This window comes from Astyanax mexicanus, unplaced genomic scaffold, assembly GCF_023375975.1.
Source record: "Astyanax mexicanus isolate ESR-SI-001 unplaced genomic scaffold, AstMex3_surface scaffold_36, whole genome shotgun sequence".
NCBI lineage: Eukaryota > Metazoa > Chordata > Actinopteri > Characiformes > Acestrorhamphidae > Astyanax > Astyanax mexicanus.
Genome location: NW_026040046.1, coordinates 1,454,056 through 1,481,976, shown reverse-complemented (window position 1 = coordinate 1,481,976; position 27,921 = coordinate 1,454,056). Strand labels below are relative to the sequence as shown.

General features: G+C 39.3%; 1 protein-coding gene across 2 annotated transcripts; it reads left to right on the top strand.

Annotated features, from left to right (window-relative positions):
* Nucleotides 1-96: 96 nt before the first annotated feature.
* Nucleotides 97-27,748, top strand: b3galt10.1 (beta-1,3-galactosyltransferase 10, tandem duplicate 1). Of its 2 annotated transcripts, none has more exons than XM_022687147.2 (2): nucleotides 97-244; nucleotides 25,094-27,748. In XM_022687147.2, exon 2 carries the CDS (start codon nucleotides 25,097-25,099, stop codon nucleotides 26,222-26,224), a length of 1,128 nt encoding a protein of 375 aa, XP_022542868.2. In that variant the 5' UTR covers nucleotides 97-244; nucleotides 25,094-25,096; the 3' UTR covers nucleotides 26,225-27,748. The 2 variants fall into 2 exon arrangements, with proteins under 2 accessions (XP_022542868.2, XP_022542869.2); XM_022687148.2 differs by lacking the exon at nucleotides 97-244 and adding an exon at nucleotides 21,042-21,095.
* Nucleotides 27,749-27,921: the final 173 nt, after the last annotated feature.

Below are 27,921 nucleotides of genomic sequence, written 5' to 3'. Positions count from 1 at the left end.
TGCCTTTTCCTTTCCTGAGTGGGGGAACACCTGAGCGCAGGTCAGAGGGAGGGAGGGAGGGGAAGCTGTAATCCTGTAACTCCAGCAGATAAGCAGACGCTTACTTACGGTCCGGACACACACACACACACACACACACACACACACACACTCACCCAGCGCAGTTTAACCTCTCACACTTTTCCATAAACATAAACACACTCTGGCTCAGAGCTCAGCGGCCCTCCGGCAGGACCCGGCTCAGGTAAGCTGCCCTCTGTCATTCATGGAAATAAGCTGTGGTTTGCAAATCCGGTCTGGCTTCAATCATCATTAGTTTGCACTCTTACAGTCTGATTGTTTAGTTTTACACATTTGTCTCATTTGTCAGAAACTGGAGGATTGATGTGGAGATATGTGGAGCGGGTTTTGTAGTTTAGGATTGTTTTAGTATCTGATTTTAGTCATGATCTGGTCTAACTGGCTGCGCCTGTAAAGAAGAAGATGTAAATTGTGCTGAAATTAAAATTTAAATTAGTTGTGGAACCATTCATTTATACTAAATTACGGTACTAATATGTAATTAAAATCACATTAAATTATACTCAGTATATACACATTATTCTTGTTAGTTATTTGCACCAACGTAACACCCGTCTAACAGACGGGGCTTAATCCCTGTCTGGGAACCTGCTGCGTAATGTTTGCTGTTCTTTGCTTTGCTTTAGCCTTTCTTTAATGTAAATGTCAGTATATCAAATGTTGTAATCCCAAAAAGAATGTAAAAACTATACATATAAAACAATTTTAAACATTTATACTTTTACAATAAGAGTACAGTATAAAAAATCTTAAATGCATGCTTACTGTAGAATAGCTATATAAAGTCACATACTTCCAGTATACCTGTACTGTCTGGTAATACTATACACATCATCACTGTCCGAAGGAAAAAGCAACCTTTAACTGTAGCAGTTTTGTATAGTATTTATATAGTTCAAGCATCAAAAAGACAAATGTACTATACATGTATATAGTGTTGAGACAGGATTCATTTACCACAGCATGAGGTGATGTGATCAGCTCCAGCCTGTCTGGCAGGAGGACAATCAAACTTCTTATCATGGTGTTGTTTGTGAAAACAGTCTTTCTGCATCAAAAAGTGTCTGTGAGAAGAAAAGAGAGGAAAAGAGTGAAGGGGAAGATCTTCTGACCTGTGTATGAGTTTACACCGTGTGGAACAGGAGAGGTTCCCAGAACTCAGACAGCTAGTTGTCCCAGAACAGCAGTGAAGCCTCTCTGCCACTCAGGGTCTCATATATGTGTGAATACATATATGTATAGTGTCATCCCTCTGATATCAAACATGTATTTTCATCATTTACTACATTGTAGATTAATATTAAAGACTTATAATGTATGAAGGAACACATAGTTATGCAGTTATGTAATTAGACAAAAAAAATGTTTGTCCTGATATAAAAACCCAACCCAGGTGATTTGGGAAGAGTTGCACAACGTTAACAAGAGCTCAGCACCGCTAATTAATGTTCTCTGCTCATTGGTGGGAATCTGCACCCAAGTTTTTGACTCACATGTACACCTGTATTCTGTGACGTGACAATAAAAAATCTTGAAAATCTAGAACTCCTAGTGATCTATAGTGCACAGGTAAATTGTGCGCCATGCAGCTGAATTAAGAGCATGTCTGTGTGTTTTTGGTATCCTGAGGACGCCGTGTGCGTCGCCTACTTCTCGTGCTCTCAGTCAGTGACGTAGCTTTTATTACCCTTCCAGAAGCCTTAGTGTTTTCTCACGAAATTAGTCCCGCCCTCTGCAAGTCAAAAAGTGATTGGTCCCACTTAATAATAATGGTAACACTTTATAATACTGTTCCATAGTTAATAGGTAACTAAGCAGGAACTAAGCAGTAACTAATTAATAGTGCTGCATTAACACCTAAATATTTTCTATTAACTACCAGGTAGTACTGAATAATTACTCAGTAGATAGTACTGAACTAATGATTATAGTAGTTCACTATTAACTCCACAATAATTACTGAGACTTACATATCTCCCAGAGAACTACTACTAATTATGTCTCCTTTATAATAACTATTCATTAATTACTGCTCAAATCAACATTAATTACTGAAAACCCTTACATCCCACCTGGGGAACTATAGATCTAAATCAGTCTACACAAACAATTATTACATCAGTGGTGATATTAAAGGCATATTTGAGTGACACCATTTGTAGTAGTAGTAACCTTAATTACCTTATTATCATCATTATCTTCCAAATATTAGCAACATATAGTAAAATACTACAGGGTGTCGTAATCAGCTTAAACCCCATTTTTGAAAGAAAAAAAAAACTTTATAACATATTATTACATAGTAGACATTATTTATGTTCTCCAGAAGGCATCTAAGACTCTAAGACTGACTGTAATCAATTTTGTTTTAATGGTCACTGCTTTCATTTTCAGCACCAACCTTATAAACGTTCATCTTTAGCCTTGCAGTCTCACAGACTTTTAGTGCCCATTATTAGGGTAATTACGGTAATTCCACAGCGCCGGACCGCTAGCCTCTATCAGTGTGCTTATCTGCTGCTGCAGGTTATTCTATCAGTGGTGATATTAAAGTCAGTGACACCACTTATCATGTATTAACCTTACCTTAGTTTGCTTAATATCTTCCAAATGTTAGACACACTGAAATGTGCAGTAATCTGCATAACCCCCATTTTTGTAATGTTCTGTCAGTGTGTTACAGGTGTTTATTTTCTTCAGTCCTCCTGGAGATGTGCTCAGTAGAAGTGATGGCTCACATACAGCTTTACTGTAGGCTGTGTCCTACATCCTTATTCTGGGGGAAATCATGTTTAAATGAATAAATATTTGTGTTAGATAACGAACTAGGTATCCCTGTGTTCTTCATAGATAATTAATAAGGGGTCCCTGTCTTCTTTTTTCAGGAGTTAACAGCAGCACATGGTAACCCATTACTAATTACTGAGGAGTTACTGTGTTCTTCTTTAAGAGTTACTGTAGATCATACCACAGTATTATAAAGTGAGAAACATGTTAACTAATTACTAATTACTGAGGAGTTACTGCAGATCATACCACAGTATTATAAAGTGAGAAACATGTTAACTAATTACTAATTACTGAGGAGTTACTGTGTTCTTCTTTAGGAGTTACTGCAGATCATGTCACAGTATTATAAAGGGAAATATACATTAATAATAATAATAATAATAATAATAATAATAATAATAATAATAATTATAACACATTTAACCTAGCTAACTAACACACACATTTAAACTAGCTAACTAACACACATGCATTTAACTTGCTAACACACATTTAACCTAGCTAACTAACCCACACATAAAAGTTAACTTAGCTAGCAAACGAACACACATAACCTAGCTAACTAACACACACATAACCTAGCTAACTTAGCCAGTTAACTAACACACACACAACTTAGCTAAGTTAGCCAGTTAACTAACACACACATAACCTAGCTAAGTTAGCCAGTTAACTAACATACACATAACCTAGCTAACTTAGCTGGCTAACGCTAACTACACACACAACTTAGCTAACTTAGCTAGCTAACACACATCCTAAAGCTGATTAACAACCCACAAAAAGTCCTCCTCTGATCCGGGGGTAAAATAAGCTGGAAAAGATCTCAATATCTTGATTACTAGTTTATTTTCAATCAAATACAGAAATATGAAAGCAGCAGAGTCTCTCTAAATCCTCCTCCGGCAGCAGCAGCAGCACAGCAGAGAATTTACACGAAGGACCTGGAGATCTGCGTCCGCTGTGAAATTACCGTAATTGCCCTAATAATGCGCAGTAAAATAAATCTCTGTGAGACTGCAAACGCTGAAGATGCACTTTTATAAGGCTGATACCTAATATTAAAGCAATGATTGTTACATTATTACAGTCTTACAGTCATTCTTAGAGTCTTAGATGCCTTCTGGAGAACTTTCATCAATGTCTTCTATGCAATAATATTACGTTATAATGTTGTTTTTTTCTTCCAAAAATTGATGGTTAAGCAGAGTAATACACACTAAATATTTTACTATATGTTGCTAATATTAGGAAGGAACTGAGGATAATAAGGTAATTAAGGTTACCACTACTACAAATGGTGTCACTTGCTTAATTCAAATATGCCTTCAATTAATATGCATTTAACTCAAATATGCCTGATTTAGATAGTTCCCCAGGTGGGATGTAAGGGTTTTCAGTAATTAATGTTGATTTGAGCAGTAATTAATGAATAGTTATTATAAAGGAGACATAATTAGTAGTAGTTCTCTGGGAGATATGTAAGTCTCAGTAATTATTGTGGAGTTAATAGTGAACTACTATAATCATTAGTTCAGTACTATCTACTGAGTAATTATTCAGTACTACCTGGTAGTTAATAGAAAATATTTAGGTGTTAATGCAGCCCTATTAATTAGATACTGCTTAGTTCCTGCTTAGTTACCTATTAACTATGGAACAGTATTATAAAGTGTTACCATAATAATGTTTTTGGTTTTGGCAGGTAGGGACAGTGATAGGAATACTATTTACTATTTTCGACACCCTGTTACTGCGCGTTACTTTAGCCGCTGATTGGAAAATTTGCTAGTTGATGAGTTTGTTTATTTGAAGTGTTTTTTCCCCTCTGTTTGGTTTGGTTTCACACAGGCATAAACCTAAAGACACCAAATACACACCAATAAACCACACGAGCACATTGTCTCCTGTGATTGGTCAGAGAAAGTAAATATAGTAAGAAGATTCTTTGTTCCAGTGCGTATCTCCGTGCTTTAACACAGAACGCTGAAAAATTGACCCAGAGCTTTAAAACAGTGTTCTGTGTCATGGCTGCGAGCAGTTAATGCAGCACAGCCCACGCTCTTAGTGTGTAAACAGCATGGAGCAGAAGAGACATACTGTTGATCATAACAGTATTTTATCTGGTTATTATATCAGATTAAACTGCACATAATCAGCTGGTCGGATCAAAACCAGTTTACTTTCTCACCACAAGCGAACCGCTCCAGAAAAAAAATCTGTGTTTTGGGCAGGGGGGCGGGGCAGATTATGGTAGAAGTTGGGGTAAAATTAATTTACAAATTAATCACGTGCATTAACTGAGTTTCGTTGAAAGTTTCGTTGAAACACCACAAAACCTACCACACCCAGCCTCCTGTCAGTGGGTATTATAAAGGTAGTTGATGTATTATGAAGGGGTGACCTGGGCTGGGGAGGTACAGAGGTCATAGTCTATTCTTTCTTGGTTTTCAGACCAGAATCTGAGTAAAGTAAACAGCAAAGCCTTTTGATCATTAGTGTGGACAGTAGGCTTTACTCATTTACATCTACATTTATAATAGGATTATATTTTCATTCAATCATTTGTTTTTTGATGCTTTTATGCAAATCGGCTTTTAAAGAGTGGCTAAATCATATGAACATGAATAACAGACAGTACACGATGAACATCGTTGAATGATTAAATAATGTCACAATAATTATTGACACTAGAACCATTAAGGAGTATATTTCTGTAGTAACTCATAACATGATCAGTATGTATCATCAAATATTAAGGAAACAACAACAAGTTTAAACAGCTGAGCTGAACAACATGAGCTTAGAGAATCTTCTCAGCTTGAGCGACAAGCGACTGACAAAACCCAACCCAGCAGGAGTGTCTGCATCAGTGAATGCAGTACAACAGAGGAGACAACCAAACAAAAGTCACAAATGCCAACAAATCAAACATTCAGTGTAGAAATTGTGGTGGAAAATATCCACATGAAAAGGATTTCCCTGCACGAGAAAGAACTTCAAAGTGTGTGGTAAGCTGGATCTCTCTGCAGGACAATGTGTGTCAAAAGCAACCTGCAAAAACCCAAAGCCCAAAGTGTACAATAAGCAGCACAAGAAAGTGTTCACACTCACTAGCTCAGAGTCAGTCTAGCAGCAGAGATGAAAATGTGTGTGTGACTACAGCAGCCAAATACCTAGGTTCCTGCTAGGCTACGACACAGCAGCACAGTTAGGCCTCATTAAAGCAGATCAGCTTGTGAACAGACACCCAGAGCTCGTCCGAGGCACAGGCAGGTTAAAACTTTAACTTTCAATTTAATTTTAGAGATTGTCAGCCACACCTGCGTGTCCCATTCTATATCTTCCAAAAAGTAGAAAAAGAGCAGCAAAAGCTAGGGGAGAATGACATCATAGAAACAGGGACTGACCTTACACCATGGGTCTTCCCAATCATGACTCAAACCAAAGAACCCAGACAAGGTCAGAGTATGAACAAAGACACAGCTCAAGTCAAAGGTAAGGTATCAGAAAGAGGAGCTCATGGTCAAAACCAGAGACACAGAGGGAGCCCCTAAGAATGTCCCAACTACCCGAGTCCCCTTGACACACAGTAAACGCTGACGCTTCTATGGCCCACTTCTAACTGGCGAATACCTGCAGGTCATTATGGATGAGTGCACACACACACACACACACACACACGTTGTCGAGACTGTCAGATGCACTTCAGCTAATACTGTGATCCCTGCTCTAGACAAGATATTTCAAAGTTCAGGATCCCCAGAGTCCTTAAGACAGACAATGGACCCCCATCAGTTTTTGACACACAGAAAGATAACACCCCTGTGGCCACAAGGAAACGCCACAGCAGAAAGGTTCATCAGCCCTACCATGGAAGCAGACACTTAACACATCTCCAGCAGAGCTTATGTTCCAGCATAAAATCCACATAATTCCAACCATCTCTAACACATGTGATTAGAGAGAACACTCAAACTCAGCAACACAGTACTGCACCGACAGCCGGAGAACAGCAAGCCGACAAAACCCTGCAACAGTGATCCCCACACTGAAACTCCATGCTCACTGCTCACAGCAACGGACATTCAATCACAAAGAACTCCTCTTTCTTCACACAGTGCTCAGCACTCCACACCTGATCCTGACAGTGAGGATTCCAGCACCGAGGTCCCCTCACAGGAGAAACAGGAGATACCCGGCCCACCTAACTGATTATGATGAGTCAGGTTCAGAGGGATAAAAGACTCACTAATGCATGACTTTAGCAGCTTGTGTTCCAGAATGGCTAAAGACATTGACATAGTCGGTCACACAGAGTACAGTATCAAATGCTGATGTGTTTATTAGTTACTGATACCAGTACTAATATATTTCTGATACAAGTATGTCAGATTCTTCATAAAACAAAAAAACTGTACTGTTACACTCAATCTGAAGAAGAGGTATATGTTGCTGCAGACACTTTACTACTGTTTACTACAGAGATGCTGTGAAATGTATTTGTGCTAAGTTACCAAAGTCTGTTTTGGGAGGAGTGATGTAATGTCTGCAGTAATGTTTAAGACACTCTAACAGAATGGTATTGAATGCACCGCTGGATGGACTGTTAGTGAACACGCTCTGAGAGGGGTGCACAGGTGTAGAACAGAATAACAATAGCTCTAGAGACGTGAGGATATCGCCGCCTGTCTGTGTACTGAGTGTTCCTTTATTAAATATCACCAAATAATGAATTCTGTAGTTTTTGTAATTATTAGTAATGTATTAAGTAGTGTCAGTGTAATAAATACTGATAGTAAATGTAACTTTACTGTAAAGTGTTATTTTAAATTGAGACATGTAGAGAGGCATGTGTTGAAGTGAAGGTGATGAAGCAGTGTGGGAATCTGGAATGTGGTGGAGATGGGAGGTATTGGTTCTGAGATAATGACAGAAGGTAATGGCACTGCTACTCAGTAGGTAATTGATAGGTACAGTTTATAAACTGAAACAGAGATCTGGGGGAGGGTCTTTACTTGTTTCTTTTTAGCAGCTTTAAGTAGATTTTTTTTGTCTGGTTAACCTATAGGACCTGTGCTGACATGCTGGACCACTGTGTTCTCACATAGCACCCTCTGGTGGCATCAAGGCACTATGCTACGCCTTATCCAGATCCGGGGTGGGTTTCCCAAAAGCCTCGTAACACTAAAACCAATGTTAACTCATATTTAACATTGATCGTTAATTAAAGAGTGTTTCCCAAACCCTTACATAAGTAAAGCACTATGTGAACTGTGTAAACCGATCCAGTTCTAAAAGCTCTTCATCATCTTAAACACCAGAGACTTTGAGTGAAAACACCCTGATTATATTATATTATATTAGATATAATATATACATACAAAAATCACTTACATTCAGATTGGCGATTGTCAGCTTGCAAATATATATGTACAGTATCAGTCAAAAGTTTGGACACACCATATTAAATGGTTTTCTTATTTCTTTACTTAATTTATTTTTTACATTGCAGATTTATATTAAAGACATGAAAACAATTAAGGGATACATATAGAATTATCTAGTAAACAAAAAACTCAGATGTTGATTTGAGGTGATTTAATTGGGATGAGCTGGAGTTTCACAGTGTGAAGGAAAAGCAGCAGCTATTGTTCAGACACTGAGATTAAAATACCAAGAGTGTGCAGATCTGTCCTCAAAAATAAATGTGCTGCTTAAAAGAATCTAAAGTATAAAACATTTTCTTTGTTTTAACACTTTTCACTGTGTACAGAATAGTTCCGGTTAGTGGTTCTAAAGAAGTGGACAAACCTGACCATAAAACAAGGATTCAGCATCAGTAGAAAACAAACAACACAGAGCTTATTGGATTCTTAGTAAAAAAGTCCAGCTGTAACCTGTAACCACTGAAACCTGATAACTCCGATCATTCTGTGGAGGACTAAACCGAAACAGCATATTGCTCTGTAGTTTCTGTAGTGCATCAGTTACACAGACTCAAACAGCTCAAACCGTACAGTAAAAATATGGTGCATATCATGGGAGTTGCCTGGATATGTAAAGATAGCTGCTCAGGCACATCAAGGCAAGTTAAACATATTTTCTTAAACCTTGACTGTATCTAAGCTAGCTAATTTTAAAGTTAAGCTGACTGACTGTTATAGGCTGTAATTTATTAAGCACACAGTGGGATTTGATCTGTGTGTTTTAAACTCATCACAGTTTACCTGGTTAGCTCCGTTACCTTTCTTTTAGAAAAAATCTCTGTATATTCAGATTAGTTTTAACATCAGCACTGAAACCGATACAAGAACTCAAAAATCTTTCCTACTAGCCCACCACACTCTGCAAAACCAGTGAGCTGATTGGCTGTTTCTCCTGAAGGGCGAAACTTTATCCTTGAACTGGCTCTGTGATTGGCGTTAAGAGATTTTCCATTCACAGCCTGTCTCCTCATTAATAATACAGCTGAGCTGAGCGAAACGATTCGGGGCTACTGGAAAGTTATTCGGGGCTAAAGCCCCAGAAGCCCAGACCAGGCGACGCCCCTGGTTCACATTAAAGGGATAGTGAGAACAGCCTGTAATAAACATCTGCTTTTATCAGAAAATCAGATTTGAGTTATTTTTACCTGCTGTTTGAACTTAGCTTAAGTTTTCGTAAGTTAAAGCACAAAATTAAGCACCGGAGAGAACTTTCCACAACTTTTAAAGGATAAAAACAAAACCAGCTCAATATAAAAGTGTATTTTATATTGTGTATTGAGCTTCCACTGATTTAACACTTCACATGCTTTACGAAAATGTTGAATATTGCATAGAATCAAATTCTAAAACAAAATGTTAAAATCAGGAATTTTAAAAGGAATCAGGAAACAATAATAAAAAGACTCATTTGTGTCTTTGTATTATTGTGTTAAAGAAGTCACATGACTACCTGTGTAAAAAAAGCCTGTTTAAAATCCATTTTAAGTGACACAACAACAATTTCAGAATTCCTGATTTTAACATTTTGTTTTAAAATTTGATTCTATGCAATTCGTTTTGCCTACAAACAAAAAAACCCACTTTTTTGTCACATAGTGTTGTAAATTTTAGTGTAGCAATCTGATCTAGTGGATCCAGTTTCTGATTCTTTGTTTTGAGCACTTTGTTCTAGCAGAGCAAAATTTAATAGAAAGCACAGAGTTTCTGACATTTCCTGGGACTGGTCAGGAATGCAGGCAGGCAGCCATGGGAAAAAAACCCTCCCAGAAAGTGCGTTGGTTGGTTATGTAAATAAGACGAAGATAATGTCTTAAAACTTTACTTCCAGTTACGATGCTGCGCTCCTTCCTCAAGAGCAGCATTCATTAAGTTACATGAGACTTTTAAAGAGGCCTTATGATGACAATCTGTACTTATCTCTGCATAGATAAGAGTACTGAAGATTTCAGAACAAGGAAGTATCAAACCATAAACTTTAAAAAAACTGGTGTTTCTCCTTTAAAGGATCACCCAGCAAAATCAAATCAGAGCCAGAAAACGGTCCAATTCCAAACCGCAAAACTGTTACAGTTTAACATTTACAGTCGAAGGTATTTAGAAGATGTTCTTTACATGACTTTCAAAAGTGTTTGTTGTTAACTTCGATTAACCTTAGCTTCTTTATAGAGACAGGAATCAGAAAGATACATCAAGCTTTGATAATGTTAAAGACACGGGAGAAATATATTAGTTTAGGAACTCTTTAAAGGATGTGTCTTTAGTTGGCATTTGAAGACTTTAGGCAAGCCACCATAGCATAGACATTTTACTGTTGTCTAGGTTGTATTCAGTCTGTGGCGCACTTGTGTTTTTCGCTGCCAAGATAGCAATACGCCAGAAATGTACCTAAACACACCTAATTTTCAGACCTCCGGCATAGATATATTCACAAAATCTAATGACTCGCAGCAAAAGACCAATCGGAAGGATAACTGTAAAACAGGAAGTAGTCGATTCTAAAAATAAGGCGAGATTGAATGAGCACCTGAGTGGCTTACATAGAGAGAAACGGAGTCAGATTTGCAACATGGTTTGAGAATGATAACTGGCATGGGTGTGGTAGTGGGGGGAAAAGTGGACCTGACTACTATTTTTTTTCACGTTCTTTGTGTACTGGCATGTTTAAGGGCCCACTAACATTGAGAGAGTACAGGGCCCAGAATTTGCTGCTACGCCCCTGATAACTGGTCATCTGTAACTTTGCCAAGACTTCATGCTTCTGCCAGTGGAGTGAACAGTGAGTTTCTGAAGGAGGTGAGATCGACCTGTAGTTCCTAAGATGAACAGTAGGTCATCCCTAAGGTTTAGTGTCAGTTAATCAGCAGCTCTCCCCGATGAGACATCAGTGAGACATCAGTGAGACATCAACATGTGAGGAAAAATAACCAGAACCCACAGAAGTTCAAGAGTTCAAAAGTGCACATTACTACCAGCATTAGCCAACGGCACTAAGTCTGCATTAGCAATGTCAGAGACTAGCATCATCCAACACTGTGTCACTGTGTACTGTACTCTCTACTATGCATCTTAAAGGTCTCATTTCATCATTTTTAATTTCATGTAAAAATGTCTAGTTGTCTCTAGAATGAATGAATGCCATGTGAGCTGTTTTTTGCAAAAAAAGTGCTCCAGTGATTCAGTATAACACTGCTTTAATATAGTGTTGGACAGGTATATATGTGGAGGACAGGTCATCTGCCGCTGCACTCCATCACTCTCCTCCTCGGTCACACAGCCCTTCCACAGGCTGGAGGTGTGTTTGGGGTCGTTGTCCTGTTAAAAAATTAATGATCGACCAACTAAACACAAACCAGATGGGATGGCATGTTGCTGCAGGATGCTGTAGTAGAGCCATGCTGGTTCAGTGTGTCTTCGATTTCGAATAAATCCCCAACAGAAAAACACCCCACACCATCACAGCTCCTCCTCCACCATGCTTCACAGTGGGAAGCAGGCATGTGGAATCCATCCGTTTACCTTTCCTGCGTCTCACAAACACACGGCGGTCGGAACCAAAGATCTCAAATTTGGACTCATCAGACCAAAGCACAGATTTTCTCTGGTCTGATGTCCATTCCTTGTGTTTCTTGGCCCAAACAGATCTCTTCTGCTGGTTGTCTCTCTGTGTGTAAAGCAGTAATCAGAGCAAAGGGTGAATGTTTTGAAGAAACTAGAATATATATTTTTTTCAGTTATTTTTAAAGAGTCATTAAAATAAAGAAAACACTTTGAAAGAGAAGGTGTGTCCAAACTTTTGGCCTGTACTGTACATCTGGATCTGATACACAGTTCAGAAGATAGCACATCCTGTCTGAACCCACCTATTGTTCTTGTGAGCAAAATTATTGGAACAAATAAACCTCAAATAAAGTATTTATAAGACTTAATATTTAGTGCCACACTTGCAGTAACTGCATTCAGTCTGTGACCCACTGACATCACTAAACCTCTGCATTCTGCTTCTGTGGTGCTTTTCCAGGCTGCAGGGGGTTCTGGGTCATTTTCTTACTGCATGATTAAAGATCTCCCGAAAAGTTTAGTTTCATCTTTCTTTAAATTCACAGACAAAAAGTTTCTGTAGATTTCTGAGTTCACTTTACATCAATGAAGAATAAGCCATGACACTACCTCCACTGTGTTTCACAGATGAGCTGGTATGTTTGCGATCTAACCAGCACAGCTCCATCCACCTGTTATCAAACCCCAGATTAGGTTTTGATGCAGAGATGTTTAGCTGCAATCCAGCATGATTCCCTGCTCATAAAAAGAAAGGAAGGAAGTTACAAACCACCCGGCATACAGGCCTGTTACTCACACTGTTCTCACATCCCTTACTTTAAGTTATGCATGAATTCATCTGAATAGATAAATTCAAACACCGTCAGAGAGGTAAGAAAAGTCTACCTTTAGCACTGTGTAGCTAGCAGAGTGTGAGCTACTGACGGATTCTTCAGGGAATCTCTAACGTATTCACAAACGTGTATTCATACTACCTGTTTATTTAAGGATGCTATAATTATACTTAAAAATTATATTTTGTCAGAGATATACTAACCAGTTTTGTATAAGATTAATTATCTTATACAGAAAGTCATTAACACTGTATTTGAAAAATAATGTTTTACTATTAAATTCATAAGCATTTAATAATGTATTTATAAAGCCATGCTTTAATGAGATACAATTTTATTTTACTAATTTGTATTATTCATAAACATGGTTCTGTCTTATGAATGCTACATCCTTTGGAAATTATGCGTCATAACAGTGTTATAAACTAGTTCTGCCCTGGTGACAATAAGGAGGAAAGTGTTATATTCTACAACAATGCATGTTATGTCAATTCAGCCGTATTTATTTCATTAGATGTCTTATGTTATTTTACAAGTAGTAGCATAAGCTATTCATTAATATGAAAGTACTGCTTTATAAATGCATTATTCAGTGCTTATGAATGTGTTGTTAGTCCTTATTCAGATACACTTCAAATTAAAAGTTACTGAAAAGTCTATATATTAATATATTATAAAAAAAAGTCTCTATATCTCTACTGTTGCCATATTTATACATATGCATAAAGATTTAGTACGCTTTGCTCGTGGTGTGGTGTTTTGTTTAAAACTGTATTCTTGAATTAAAAGAACAATCAGTGTGAAATTACTACAGATTCCAATTTCAAAACACTGGATACAGATTTCTGCCCCAGAAGCAAAGATCAAGAGGCTTTTATTTTAATTATATCTGAGTACAGGTACACAGTGCAACGTGGAATAACAATACAATAGACAACCTTAAGTGCAAAAGTGTAACGAAAGTGCAAAATAAAACTTTAACACTACAATAAATACAGCTGACAAGACAATTTAACAGACAAAAATTCTAGCCTGTTTTAGGCTTGAATCAGACAGCAGAGGAGAGCACGTAATCAAATCTGTTTTTATAAACAACTGAATACCATTTTTTCCTAAGTTTGGTATTCCATTACTCTAAAATGATACAGTAATATCACTTAAATATATACCTCAAAAGATGAGAAAGAGAACTTTAGTGGTGTGATACGATAACCCTTTCATTTTTTTATGTTTTATGGGACTCTTGGAGAATATTATTACTGGAAACACATAATTTATACAATAAAGAAGTGGAATTCATATGACTTTTACATCAAAGAAAATGAAAAAAGGCAGTGAGGAGAAGGGAAGCAGATGTGAGGAGAGAAGGTGAAAACAGAAAAAGGAACAGGAACTACCTGATTACTACAGTTGTTCTTGCAAGAATGAAACAGCAGTTTTACGTGGAGCGTTGCTGTTTCCACATGCACGGCAGTTACACAATACAAACCGTGTTAAACGTGTAATATGGGTCTAATAAAAATGATCAACCAAATATAAACAGCAGATTTGGTAAAAAAAAATCAGATTTGGGCCACTTTTACCTTTGAGTTTTGTCAAAAAAGCTGTACACTACAGACAGACACAAAGGTGCAGTTTCCCTCCACCAACAGTTTCTATAGCTTCAATCATTTCAACACATCTGGAGGCCCCAAGCCCACAGGAACCACAGCAGAGACACCCTGTTTAAGTTCACCCTCCCTATATCAGCTCAAATACTGCTTATATATTGCATAAACTGCACGAAGAGAAAGGTTTTCATTTAAATATTTGCCAAAAAAAAAACACCATCCCATAACAACCAACAAATAAAGAACTATTAGTTATGTTTTAGTTACAATGAATGTTAAATGTATTTTTAATACATTTACATTTACTTATAGCTTAACGCAGCAGATTTAAGCATTTTGCTGTTTAATAATTAGACAGATGTACCTGAGGCTTTAAAGAACAGACATGTTTGGTTTTAGGGTTTAATGATGCAGAGAATTACTGTTGGTGATTCCTATTCCCCACAGATCATCACAGTAGAATAGCTAGCACAGGCAAAAAGCTATGTAACAACTGAATTAAAGAATGATAAGGTATTGCAGTTAAAGATGATAAACAGTTAATCTAGAACAGATTTGCATTTTTCTTGTACTGGTAATGTAATATATTACAGTGTGTAGCCATATTACCAACCATTCAACTAACTGTTCTAGTTCATTACTTGAACACACAGTTTATAAATGCAGGCCTAATTTATCCAGTGTAAATTATTACTTACCACTATCTTCACTTTTCTTTTCTTCCTATTCCTCTCTGTCAGCAACTAGTGGGAGGAGCCCTGTTGAGGAGGGTTCTGATAACAGTGCTGTACTTTCCTAAATTAACCACAGAATTTAAAGGGAAGCTCACCCAGTTTGTCGCTGCATTCAGTTCATAACCAGTCGTTTTCAGGGGTCTCCAGTCCAGCTCAGGGCCGTACACAATCGATTGGGCTGTTCTCCTGCAGTTACCTATACATCTACCTCGCTCACTATCATCCAGACAGAGCTTAAACCTACACTGTAACCAGTTTCTTTAGTTTCTACAGTAAAGCCATTTAATAATCAACTGATTAACATTATGTTTAAATCTATAGAACACGATGCATCTGTATAGCTGCCATCTGTATATTTAACTGTAACTTTTTTGTGAGCAAAGTCAACCTCATACAGAAGCTTCCTAAATTTACCCAATTATAGACTATAAAAAAATAACATACAGTGGTATGAAAAGGTTTGGGCATCACTGATAATATTTTTATATTTTTTCTTTATAAACAGTTGTTTTTTGGCACTTATTTCAGTTAAATATATCATATAGCAGAAGACAACTGTTATATTTAAAAATTAAAATGAAGTTTGTGGGATTTACAGGAAGTGTGCAATAATACTTTAAACCCCAACTGAAAAATTACAGTCAGGTTTGATGGTTTCTGATCTTTAAATCACACCACAGATTTATAATAATATTCAGGTCTGGGGACTGAGATGATCATTCCAGACGGTTGTACTTGTTCCTCTGCATGAAGCTTTAGTAGATTTGGAGCAGAGTTTAGGGTCGTTGTCTTGTTAAAGTATCCAGCCCCAGCGCAACTTCAACTCTTGAACATTGTTCACAAGAATCTGCTGATATTGACTGAAATCCATGCGATTTTTAACTTTAACAAGATTCTCAGTAGCTGCACTGATCACACAGCCCCACAGCACGATGAACCACCACCACATTTTACTGTGGGGAGCAAGAGTTGTTCTTGGAATGCTGTGTTCTTTTTCCTCCATGCATAAATAACCACCTGCAAATAACTTAATTTTCAAATAACTCAAAGCTTCATCGGTCCACAGCACTTTACTCCAAAATGAAGCCGGCTTGTCTGAATGTGCTTTAGCTTTAGCATACCTGAAGCGACTCTGTTTGTGGCGTGTGCTCAGAAAGGCTTCTTCTGCATTTCTCTCTCATACAGCCTCTCCTCGTGTAAAGTGAGCTGAATAGCTGAACGATGCACAGTGACTCCATCTGCAGTAAGATGATGATGTAGGTGTTTGAAGCTGCTCTGTGGGTTTGACTATCACTGTTCTCACCATCCTTCATCTCTGATTATCTGAGATTTTTCTTGTTCTGCTACTTCAGGCCTTAACTAGAACTGTGCCTGTGGTTCTTTCATTTCCTCACCATGTTCCTCACATTGCAAAGTATGACTTCATGGTGACAACTTTACTAAAATCACCACTCCAGCCCCGACAACCATCCATCTCCCTCCTGTTCAGAATGCAGCTCATCCACAATAACCCATTATTGTGGTTTATATATAGTCGTTGGTGAGCATAAGTGACAATGGCCTGATGCAATTATAAAATGATTATCGATGTAACACATCTTTTCCTGCTATACAGGATTTCTTTTTCCTCCATGCATGACTGCTTTGTACTTTTAAAGTAAAGTATCTACAATAAATCCCTCTGTTTAATAAACTCTTTAACACTATTTCTATTTACTTAAAAAGCATAATTATTTCAATGAATTAAAGGATTCAATCATCTAGGATTAATGTTGATAACTACAAGGAAAGCAGAAACAAGAATGTGATTAAAAGTTAACATATAAAGTTTAGCTTTTTATATGTTTATAAGTGTTAAGCTGCTATAGAAGTAAAATATGAAGTACGAAACAGAAAAGAAAGAGCGTAGAGATGTAGATGTTTGAAGTAAACAGTCGAGGTAGGTGTCTGTGGAGCTTCAGAGTCTACTTTAAATGTACATAAAACAATCAGCATTAGATTCTGTGATTAATCATAATTAAAACCATGATTTAACCTGTATGTTTTGGAGGGGAAAGAAATAATAGTGAAGTGTGATTGAGGTCTAACACCTTTTAAATAAGACTATCGTTATGTGCTGAGTTACTGAGGTATCATATCTATTCCGGCGCCGACGCGAGTGGCTGCCTGTTCCAGTAGCTCCGTCTCCTTTGTGTGTTTTTTCGAGTTTTTTACGTTTATTTATCGTCTCTGTGCTACTACACACGTCTAGTGTGCATCTTATTTATATCCTAAGGATATTTTTAGTGTAAACATGCGGGGCAGCGAGGAATATCGTGTTTATTCCCGTGAAGAACTGCTGGCCCTTCGACCCGCGGGACGTGGGGGCATTGTCCACACAATACCGGGGGAACTAAGGAGGAATTACCGAGGCTGTAGGGCCGGAGCTAAGCTAAAGGCTAAGCTAAAGGCTAAGAGTACGGAGAAGCGCTGGAGGTACAAACCCTCAGTTCCGTCGGTGGTTATGGGGAATGTCAACTCACTGACCAACAAAACCGACGAGCTAGCGTGTCTGGTGAAGAATCAGAAGCTCTACAGGGAGTGTAGCGTGCTGTGTTTCACCGAGACCTGGCTCACCCCCGACACGCCGGATGCTAACGTGGAGCTACCCGGCTTCTCTACAGTGAGAGGGGATAGGGACCCGGCGCTATGCGGGAAGCGGAAAGGTGGGGGGATCGCGCTTTTCATTAACAACAGATGGTGCAACCCTGGACATGTAAACGTGAAGGAGGTGATCTGCTGTCGGGATATTGAACTGTTAGCGGTGAGTCTCCGACCTTATTACATGCCGCGGGAGCTCTCTCACGCGATCCTCGTCTGTGTTTACATTCAGCCGAGAGCGGACGTACAGGCGGCGTGTGACATCATCCACTCCACCGTCGCAGCGCTGCAGACACAGCACCCTGACGCCTTCTATGTGATTACTGGTGATTTTAATCACGTAACGCTGGACTCTACACTGCCTGCCTTTTTCCAGTTTGTGGACTGTCCCACCAGGAAGAACAGAACCATAGACTTGCTGTATGCTAATGTGAGGGATGCATACAGGGCTATTCCACTACCACCGCTGGGGAGATCAGATCACAACCTGGTCTTCCTACAGCCTCAGTACAAACCACTGGTACTGAGGCAGCCCACTACCACACGCTCATTCAGAGTCTGGTCTCCTGAAGCAGAAGAAGCCCTAAGGGACTGCTATGACACCACTGACTGGAGCGTGCTGCTGCACCCACATGGCGAGGACATTGAGGGGGTGACTCACTGTGTTACAGACTACTTGAATTTCTGTATGGATGTTGCTGTTCCCACAAAGACTGTACGCTGCTTTCCAAACAACAAACCTTGGATTACCAGCACCGTCAAGGACCTCCTCAACCAAAAGAAGAGGGCGTTCAAAGATGGAAACCTGGTAGAGCTGAAGCGCGTACAGGGGGAACTCAAGGTACGTCTTAAAGAGGCCAAGGAGTCTTACAGGAAAAGGGTGGAAAGAAAGCTGCAAGATAACAACACGAAGGAGGTCTGGGGTGCGATGAAAACCATCACTGGGTGCAAGAACAACAGCGGCAACCCAGCAGATGAGGGTGTGGACAGAGCAAACCGGTTTAACAACTTTTACAACAGGTTTGACTGTCCTGCTCCTGCTGCCCCCTCCTTCTACCCCCTGCAGCTTTACCATCATCTCCATCTCCACCGCCACCACCATCATCATCTCCATCTCCACCATCTTCATCATCATCATCATCACCACCATTACCCTCACCTCCATCTTCACCACCACCACCCTCATCACCTCCATCATCATCTTCATCACCCTCACCTCCAGCATCTTCATCACCACCATCACCCTCACCCCAACCATCTTCTTCATCATCATCAACACTATCAGCTAGCAGACAAATCAGCTCCTCCAGTCCACCAACCTTTACTGCAGACCAAGTCAGGAGACAGCTGAGGAGACTTCACCCCAGGAAGGCAGCTGGCCCGGACAGAGTGTGCCCCAGAATTGGGTGAGCCCCTCCAACATGTGTTTAACCTGAGTCTGCGTCTAGGGAGAGTTCCTGCCACGTGGAAGACAACCTGCCTCGTTCCAGTTCCTAAGAAGGCACACCCGAAGGAGCTGAATGACTACAGGCCGGTTGCTTTGACATCTCATGTGATGAAGACCATGGAGCGACTGCTGCTGGACCACCTCAGACCTCAGGTCCACCATGCTGAGGACCCACTGCAGTTTGCGTACCGGGAAAAGGTGGGAGTGGAAGATGCCATCCTCTATCTTCTGCACAGAGCTCACTCTCATCTGGACAAGGGGGGAGGTGCTGTGAGGGTCATGTTCTTCGACTTCTCCAGTGCCTTCAACACCATCCAGCCCCTACTGCTGAGAGACAAGCTGATGGAGATGGAGGTGGACATGCACCTGGTCACCTGGATCACTGACTACCTTACTGGGAGACCACAACATGTCAGGATCAGGGACTGCTCCTCTGATACAGTGATCAGCAGCACAGGAGCACCACAGGGGACTGTTCTCTCTCCAGTCCTGTACACACTGTACACATCAGACTTCAAATACCACTCAGAGTCATGCCACATGCAGAACTTCTCTGACGACACTGCAATCGTGGGGTGTGTGCGTAATGGTGATGAGAGGGAGTACAGAACCCTGGTTGAGGATTTTGTTGTGTGGTGCAAAACGAACCATCTACAGCTGAACATCTCCAAAACCAAGGAGATGTGCATAGACTTCAGAAGGTCCAGGCCCTCTGCTCAGCAGCCAATCTCCATCGAGGGGGTCAATGTGGAAGTGGTCAAGTCCTACAGATACCTTGGTGTGCACCTGGACGATAGGCTGGACTGGTCAGTGAACACTGACTCCCTCTACAGGAAGGCCCAGAGCAGACTGTACTTCCTCAGAAGGCTTGGGTCCTTTAACATCTGCCAAAAACTCCTGCTGATGTTCTACCAGTCTGTGGTAGCCAGCGTCCTCTTTTACGCTGTAGTGTGCTGGGGAGGCAGCATCAGCAAGAGGGATGCTGGACGACTGAACAGGCTGGTGAGGAAAGCTGGTTCTGTGCTGGGATTAGAGCTGGAGTCCTTAACACCACTGGCAGAGAGGAGAGCCCTCAGCAAGCTGCTGAACATCTTGGACAATGTTCACCACCCTCTGCACAGCACCATCACCAGGCAGAGGAGCTCATTCAGCGGCAGACTGCTGTCCCAGTCCTGCTCCACAGACAGACTCTGAAAGTCTTTTGTCCCTCAGGCCATAAGACTTTTCAACTCATCTCAGCACAGCAAACTGAAGACTCTGTGACACCTTTTCTTTCCAGCAATTCTGGCCACACCATGGACACACCCCCAGCTATGGTCACACTATCTTGCTGATGCCCATAACACTATTTTTATAGTTCTACCCTATTTTGCACTAGTAGTTCATTCACTAGTTCATTCATCTACTGTTTACGTATCATTTGCACTGCTAAATTTAAATTATTATATAACTGTGTTTGCACTTTCTGTATGGCGGACATCAGTTATCCTTATCCTTACTTTATGCACATCAACTGGTGTTCAACTGCACTACCTCCATTTTACATCACACACACACACACTAAAGACTGTACTTTTATAATTTCATTTTATTTTTTATTTTGTTGTATTTATATGTATTATTTATATTTTTTTTATCTTTTTGTAACTTTTTGTACACACCTGCTGCTGGATGTCAAGAATTTCCCCTCGGGGATCAATAAAGTATCTATCTATCTATCTATCTATCTATCTATCTATCTATCTATCTATCTATCTATCTATCTATCTCTATCAGAGAGTTTAAATGGAGGAAGAGGAAATGCAGATGTGTGTGTGTGTGTGTGTGTGTGTGTGTGTGTGTGGTGTGTGTGTGTGTGTGTGTGTAAGCAAGAGAGAGAGAGAGAGCACTGTAATGTCTTCAGCACAGCGACGGTGAGTTCCACAGTTTTAAAAATTGTCTCCGTTTTTTATGTCTAAAAATTCGTAGTCGGTGTGAATTGGGCTTTATTTTTATTTTTATTCATAGAAGTCTGATTATATGTAACTATAATTATAGTGCAGCATGTCACATATACTTATCTTTGCTTTGAGGTATCAAATAAAACAAGAAACAAAACTAAAGCAGAAAACATAAAAAACTGTGAAAAGTAAATATAAAAGACTGTAACATTTAGGGAGGCAATTCTCCAGTGTGTATATGCTGTGGTAACAAGTGATTAGTAATACTGTTAACAATTAACAAATTGATAAAATAAAAAACTCATAAATAGCAAATAGATAGTAAATTAGTAGTGATATTTTACATACAGTAAGTTAACTGTAAATAAACTGTAAATAAAGAGTAAATAAGTGGTGATATTGGACAAAAGGTAACAGTAAATAAAAAATCATTTACAGTGGTGTGAAAACGTTTTTGCCCCTCCTCCACATTTCTTTATTTTTCTCTTTTTTGTCATAGTGCTATTTTTCAGATTATTCAACAGACTTTAATATGGAGGTAGTGCTGTAATTTGGGCTTGCATGGCTTATTCTGGGATGGGCTCATTATTCTATATTGATGTAAAGTGAACTCAGAAATCTACAGAAACATTTTGTCTGTGAATTTAAAGAAAGATGAAACTAAAGTGTTCAGGAGATCTTTAATCATGCAGTAAGATAATGACCCAGAACCCCCTGCAGCCTGAAAAGCACCACAGAAGCAGAATGCAGAGGTTTAGTGATGTCAGTGGGTCACAGATATGATGCAGCTACTGCAAATGAAGAATGCGACTAAATATTAAGTCTTATTTACCTTAATTAACTTTAAATGTATCTGTTTCAATACTTTACTCACGAAAAGAATGGGTGGGTTCAGACAGGATGTGTGTGTGGATCTTCTGAACTGTGTATCAGATCCAGATGTAAATACCTGGAAATAAAAACTGAAATGTTGATCTTTTGTCTCATTTGCTAGTATCTCCCCACACCCTTATAGAAAGAGAAGGAAAGTAGAGGGAGGGTGAACTCAGATGGTTGGGCAGGAGTTCGGGGCAGCTTCGCTGAAAAAGCGTGATTCTGAAGCCCCCCCCACGCAAAGAGCAACAGGAAGAGAAAGAGAGAAATAAATGAAGGAGGAAGATGGGGAGGAGGGAGTGCGAGGTTGTTCGACACGCAGGTAGAGAGGAAGTGACGGTTTATAAAGGTCGGAGAGTGGGAGGAGTAAGAGCGTGGATCAAACTCCCAAAATTACGTTATTAACTCCAATATTTATCTTTACTGAGAAACTGAAATAATTTCAATCTACAGCAGAAATAAAGGGATCAGCCTCAATACACATGTATGAATATTACAATTACTTCATATTCTCTGTCTAGACATAGTTTTATGCACTTAATGCACATTAACAGCCCATAAACACAGCTACAAACTACAACAGTATCAGGTACAACAGCCCACAACAATCAAGCCTAAAGTTTGGTCAGAGGCCATTTTGAAAAGCAGTTTTGATTGGTTAGTACCACTGTCAGTCAAATTTGTATGCACATATTGTCACCCCTTCTCTGAAGGGTTAGGCGGGCCTCCCTGCACACCACTGCTTATACAGTCTGACTGTGAACAGAGCGAAGAGCCTGTGGTATCTCTCTCACAGCATGAGACAGACGCTGTGGTGAGCTGACTTTCTGCAGCAGCATCAGCAGCTCGGGGGCGGAACTGAACTTTAATCTGATTAGTAAACAGAACAGACAGAGCTGAGCTCTGGAACTGTAATTTGATGGAACTGTAAATGGTTTGGTAATAATACACATGAATTGCACTTTTACTGCTGGGATATGGATATAACATTGACTGGGCAGAAATATCTGCTCTGCTGCTGGTCCTTTAGACTAGTGATTGGTCGGTTGCGAGCGATCAGGCTCTAAGAACTTGCTTTTTGAATTAAATGTAGAGAGCTGGCTCCTGACTGTGAATTAATAAAACCACATAATAAACATTTTATATAATTTTGAAAACTTCAGATTGTGCTGTAAACTCAATGAAGGCAGTCTGAGCAGGGCCGCTGCTAAGGTTTTGGAGGCCCTAAGCATAACTGGTCAGGGAGGCCCCCCCCCCCCCCCCCCCCAAAAAAAAAAAACAAAAAAAAAAAAAACACACACACACACAAACACAAAAGGTTTACGCAAAATTTTACTATTTATTAAAATTACACATGTAACTGTGAATATTTACAACGTTATAAGTAAGGCCAATAACAGTGAAGAACAGCACAAGAGTACTATTTATAATGTATAAATAATAAATGAAACGATGCATGTCTATTTTAAGCAGTGGACACGTCATTTACACAAGCCAGCCTTAAAGGTTATGAAATTATCGTTTATACTCGTGGTGTATTTATATCAGCCTGTCAAAATCTATAGAGCTGTCTGATCCTGCTGTCATACAGACCATTTGGATAGTGCACTGACGGCATTAGTCAATAGGTAGGCTACTCTGTTTATTAATTTTTTATTAAAGTCACTAAAAATCTTCAACTACACTACTACTATTTGCAAACGTGCCACGTGCCTTGCAATACCCAGATTAGTTTCTAGTTAAGCGTTTAAAGCTACCAAATCAGCAAAGCCAATGTAACTAGCTCAGGCAACACCACTGAACATGAAGTAATCAAAACTATTTAAACCTTTATCATCGAAGTTACTCACCAGAAAGGGATGCATGGGCCTCATCTTTCTGCTTCTTTTTCTTCTTCTCAGCTCCAGACTCAAACCGTCGCTTCATAGTTGAATTACCATTTAGTAGCAACTTCGCGCGGTGAACTTGTCTCCTGCCAAACTCAAGTAGCGTTGCTACTTTAGTTAGGACTAAGGTTGCCAGATAAGTTACGATTTTTCATCCTATTTGTTTATTTTATTTTAAGTTTTTAACTTACACAAATATTGCACTGGACAAGTTTTTGTATAGAATGGCCACATACACTTTAAAAATGGTTAAACATGCGCAAGATTTAGCGCCTCCATGCATTTTTTGATTATTTATTTGACTGGAAAATGTCACATCTGGCAACAACCAACAGAGCAAACCGAGCCGTGCCATTTCAGGCAATAGGGGTGGGGGCATTATATTATGCACAAAAATAATAACGTGCCGCTTTTAAGTAGTAGAGTAGGTGCCCCATGCAATGTTTAAAGACAAAAAAGATGAGCGTATCATAAATAATTCACATTGGGTTTTAAATTTAATAATGTCATAATTTCAACACATTTCATTCTCAGTCAATTTGGCTCCCTGCAACTGCAAAATGGTTGAGGCCTAACGCTGGCTGCGTTGTCTGCGTATGCAGAGCGGCGGCCCTGAGTCTGAGACACTTGGTCTGAGAAAAGGGGGAATTCAAAGGTCTAAGAAATGAGTGTGCAGGGCTGACTCCTCCTCCTGTCTCTAGTAAGCAGCTTCATGATAAAAATTTGACACAAGCGTGGACATTTTTGGCTTCATTTCTTTAAAATGAAAGGGAAAGAAACCAGCGTGTCCATGCTTAGACAGTATTGACTCTTACCCTAACAATTTTGGTTCGTAGGACATTGTCTAAATGATACAGAAAACTCTGTCAGGTTTTCTGGATGTTCTTAAAATGTTTTTATGTAACAATTTTACACGTGTGCCAACTACTTTGAACATTTAGTGTTCTTCTAGCTGGAAACATGATGCGACGCAAACCATTATAATGTTACACGTTTACAGAATGTTCCTGGAGCATGCACATTTGTTTGTGTAATGTTCTCTCCTGGAAACTTTTCAAAAAGTTGTTAAATATTCTTATAACGCTGTTTACTGTTTGATGTGATGCTCAACAGATTAAATGTGGTGGTTTCTTTTACAAGCTGTTTTTGCTTAAGTAAAAATAATCATGCAGATTTATCACAACCACTTGTCTCTTATTTTTTGTTTTTCAGAAGATGGCCTTATTCAGCTGCTGCAAGTTCCAGGCCAGGAGCTGCTTCATGTTATTACTGTGTATAACCTTTACCGTGTCAGTCACTTACTACATCCAGTTGCCCAATGACTGGATCAGCAGTGTTTCTGATAATATCTACTCTTACTACAGAAATCTAACAGTACACTCACCTCCTCGACCAAGACACATGCAAACCACAGACCAGAGAACTACAGCCGACAGCACACCTGCAGTAATGAGTGTGACCAGCCGTGCAAACACCAAAGCTACTGAAGACTTAATGAGCACTGTTGCACCCACACCTTACAATGCAGCATACCCACAAAACTACCACTTCATTCTGGATGAGCCAGATAAGTGCAAGCAGGAGAACCCGTTTCTGGTCCTCATGGTCCCAGTGGCTCCACATGAACTGGAGGCTCGAAATGCCATCCGGAGCACGTGGGGTAACGAGACTGTGGTCCAGGGCAAAACCGTCACGGTGCTGTTTCTGGTTGGCCTGCCTGGAATCAAGACTGAGAAGCAACAGGAGGAGCTGAACCTGGAGAGCCAGAAATACCACGACCTGATCCAGAGCGACTTCATGGACACCTACCTCAACCTGACCATAAAGACCATGGTCATCATGGATTGGTTGGCCAGACGTTGCCCTCAGGCAGCCTACTCAATGAAGGTCGACTCTGACATGTTCCTGAATCTGGACAACATGATGAACTTGCTGCTGGCACCTGAAACCCCCAGAATAAACTACATCACCGGGATGGTTATGTGGAACCGGCCAGTCGTCCGAGACCCAGCGTCCAAGTGGTACGTGCCACAGGAACTCTACCCGGAGGACTACTACCCAACCTACCTTCTAGGAATGGGCTACATCTTTTCCAATGACCTTCCAAAGAAGCTCGTTGAAGTTTCAAAGGACATTCAGCCATTCAACATAGAGGACGCATACGTGGGCACCTGCCTAAAAAAACTAGGCATTGCTCCTTCCACCCCTCCCAATCCCTCACAGTTTAAAGCCTACTTTAACGGGAACTATCAGCGGGAAGAGTTTCAAAGAGTGATCACCACCATCCTTAGCTCTCCACAGCAGCTGATCAAATTCTGGCAGGACTCAAGAAGGCCAACATGAAGGACTGGTGAAAAGATAGGCGGCATGTGGTCACTTAATATATTTCCTTATAATACATTTGCATTTTGTTGTACAAAAACAAAAATTGCGGTCATTGAATGACTTTAAAAGTATTTATACTGTGAACTTTGTTTGTTAGTTTTAACAGCATGAATGAATATTTATAATGTGAGGCTCAAAAACATATAATGGGTTGAAACCAAAATGGCAACATGTCATTCTAAGCACATTTTTATTGTTGTTTTTATTTAAAATGTGGATCGAAGGTAGAGGCCAAGCACTCTTGGAATTAGTTGATTTTTTATTTAACCTTTTATTTCCTTTCAGTTTATTCAGAACTGACTGCTGGTGCAGTCACACTGTGCAATATGCTGTTAAAAAAGGTCCATGCTTTTTGTTGAAACTACAAACCATGTGGGTGGAAAGTGAAATGTTTTTGGATGCAGTTTTGGCAAATTAAAGATAAAAAAATGTTTTCAGGTAATTGAAAAGACATTTAAATCCTTTCAGTGAAAATTCATATATCATATATCATATATTTCTCCTAGTTAAAAAAAAAAAGTTATTTTCTATTAATTTGGCAACTTTTGCATGTTAAAATAAGCTTTATTAAGACTTATATTTCTTTAAAACACAATAAACAATAATGAGGAAAACAACTAAATTCTCCCCAAATAGAGAAATAGTTGATTTATAGTTACAATATGTCAATAGTTAACAGGTCATTATCAGAATACTGTGCCTTCTGTCCCTCAATTATATATATTGGGAGTGGCGTCACGTTAACCTGTTCTGTTTCAAAGATACAAATTATATTCACATTTTCCGAAGTAATTGTAATTACTGTGATATTTTACCACGGCAGGGTGTAAATATTAAATGAAATGAATATTATTAACTAATTGCTGAACCTGCAGCAGGAAACGGTATGAACGTTGTGATGTCACTGATTTTATAAAAATGTAATGCCATTACTTACAGTAAAATGAATCTGTCTAATTAAATTCAATGTCAAAATGCAAAACAAGTGAACCAGCATGAAGCTTGCTCAGAAATGTAACGGCAGTTGTTGATGCTGGCCACCCTTAGAGGTAGAACTATTTTAGTGATCTGATCGTTTAGCGCTGCTCGATTGTTGCAATGTTGATCTTTTGTCACTTGTTCATCTGTTAGTCTTGATTTAACACTGCCAAATTTCCTGTGCAACAGATGAAACTCTCTTTCTTTTCTGAAGCAGTCCTGATGAGCGCCAGTTCAATCATAACATTTTTAATAGTGTTTGTGACTGCACTTAAGGCACTTGCACTTACCTGAGTTCTAGTTCTTCTATTCACTATTCACTGTATACCTGTAACTCTACCTCTTCACTACTTTACTTTAACTGATGCTCTCAAACTTTACATTAAGAAACAAGAAATTCAAGTAATTAACTCTTGATGAGTTCAGCACAGCTGTTAACTGAAAGCCTGAATTCCAGGAGACTCTACCTCATAAAGCTGGCTGAATAAATGTCACGCCTGTTAACCATTTTTTGTTTACTAAATATTTCCATTCCTGCGTTTTTTACATTTTAAAATAATGAAATCCTAATCCTTTGTCTGGTACTGCACAAACTGAACATCAGGCAAATAATATGTATGCAAATAATGAGTGTTATTCAAACCTTTTGACTATAAAACCTACACTGTATTCATCTG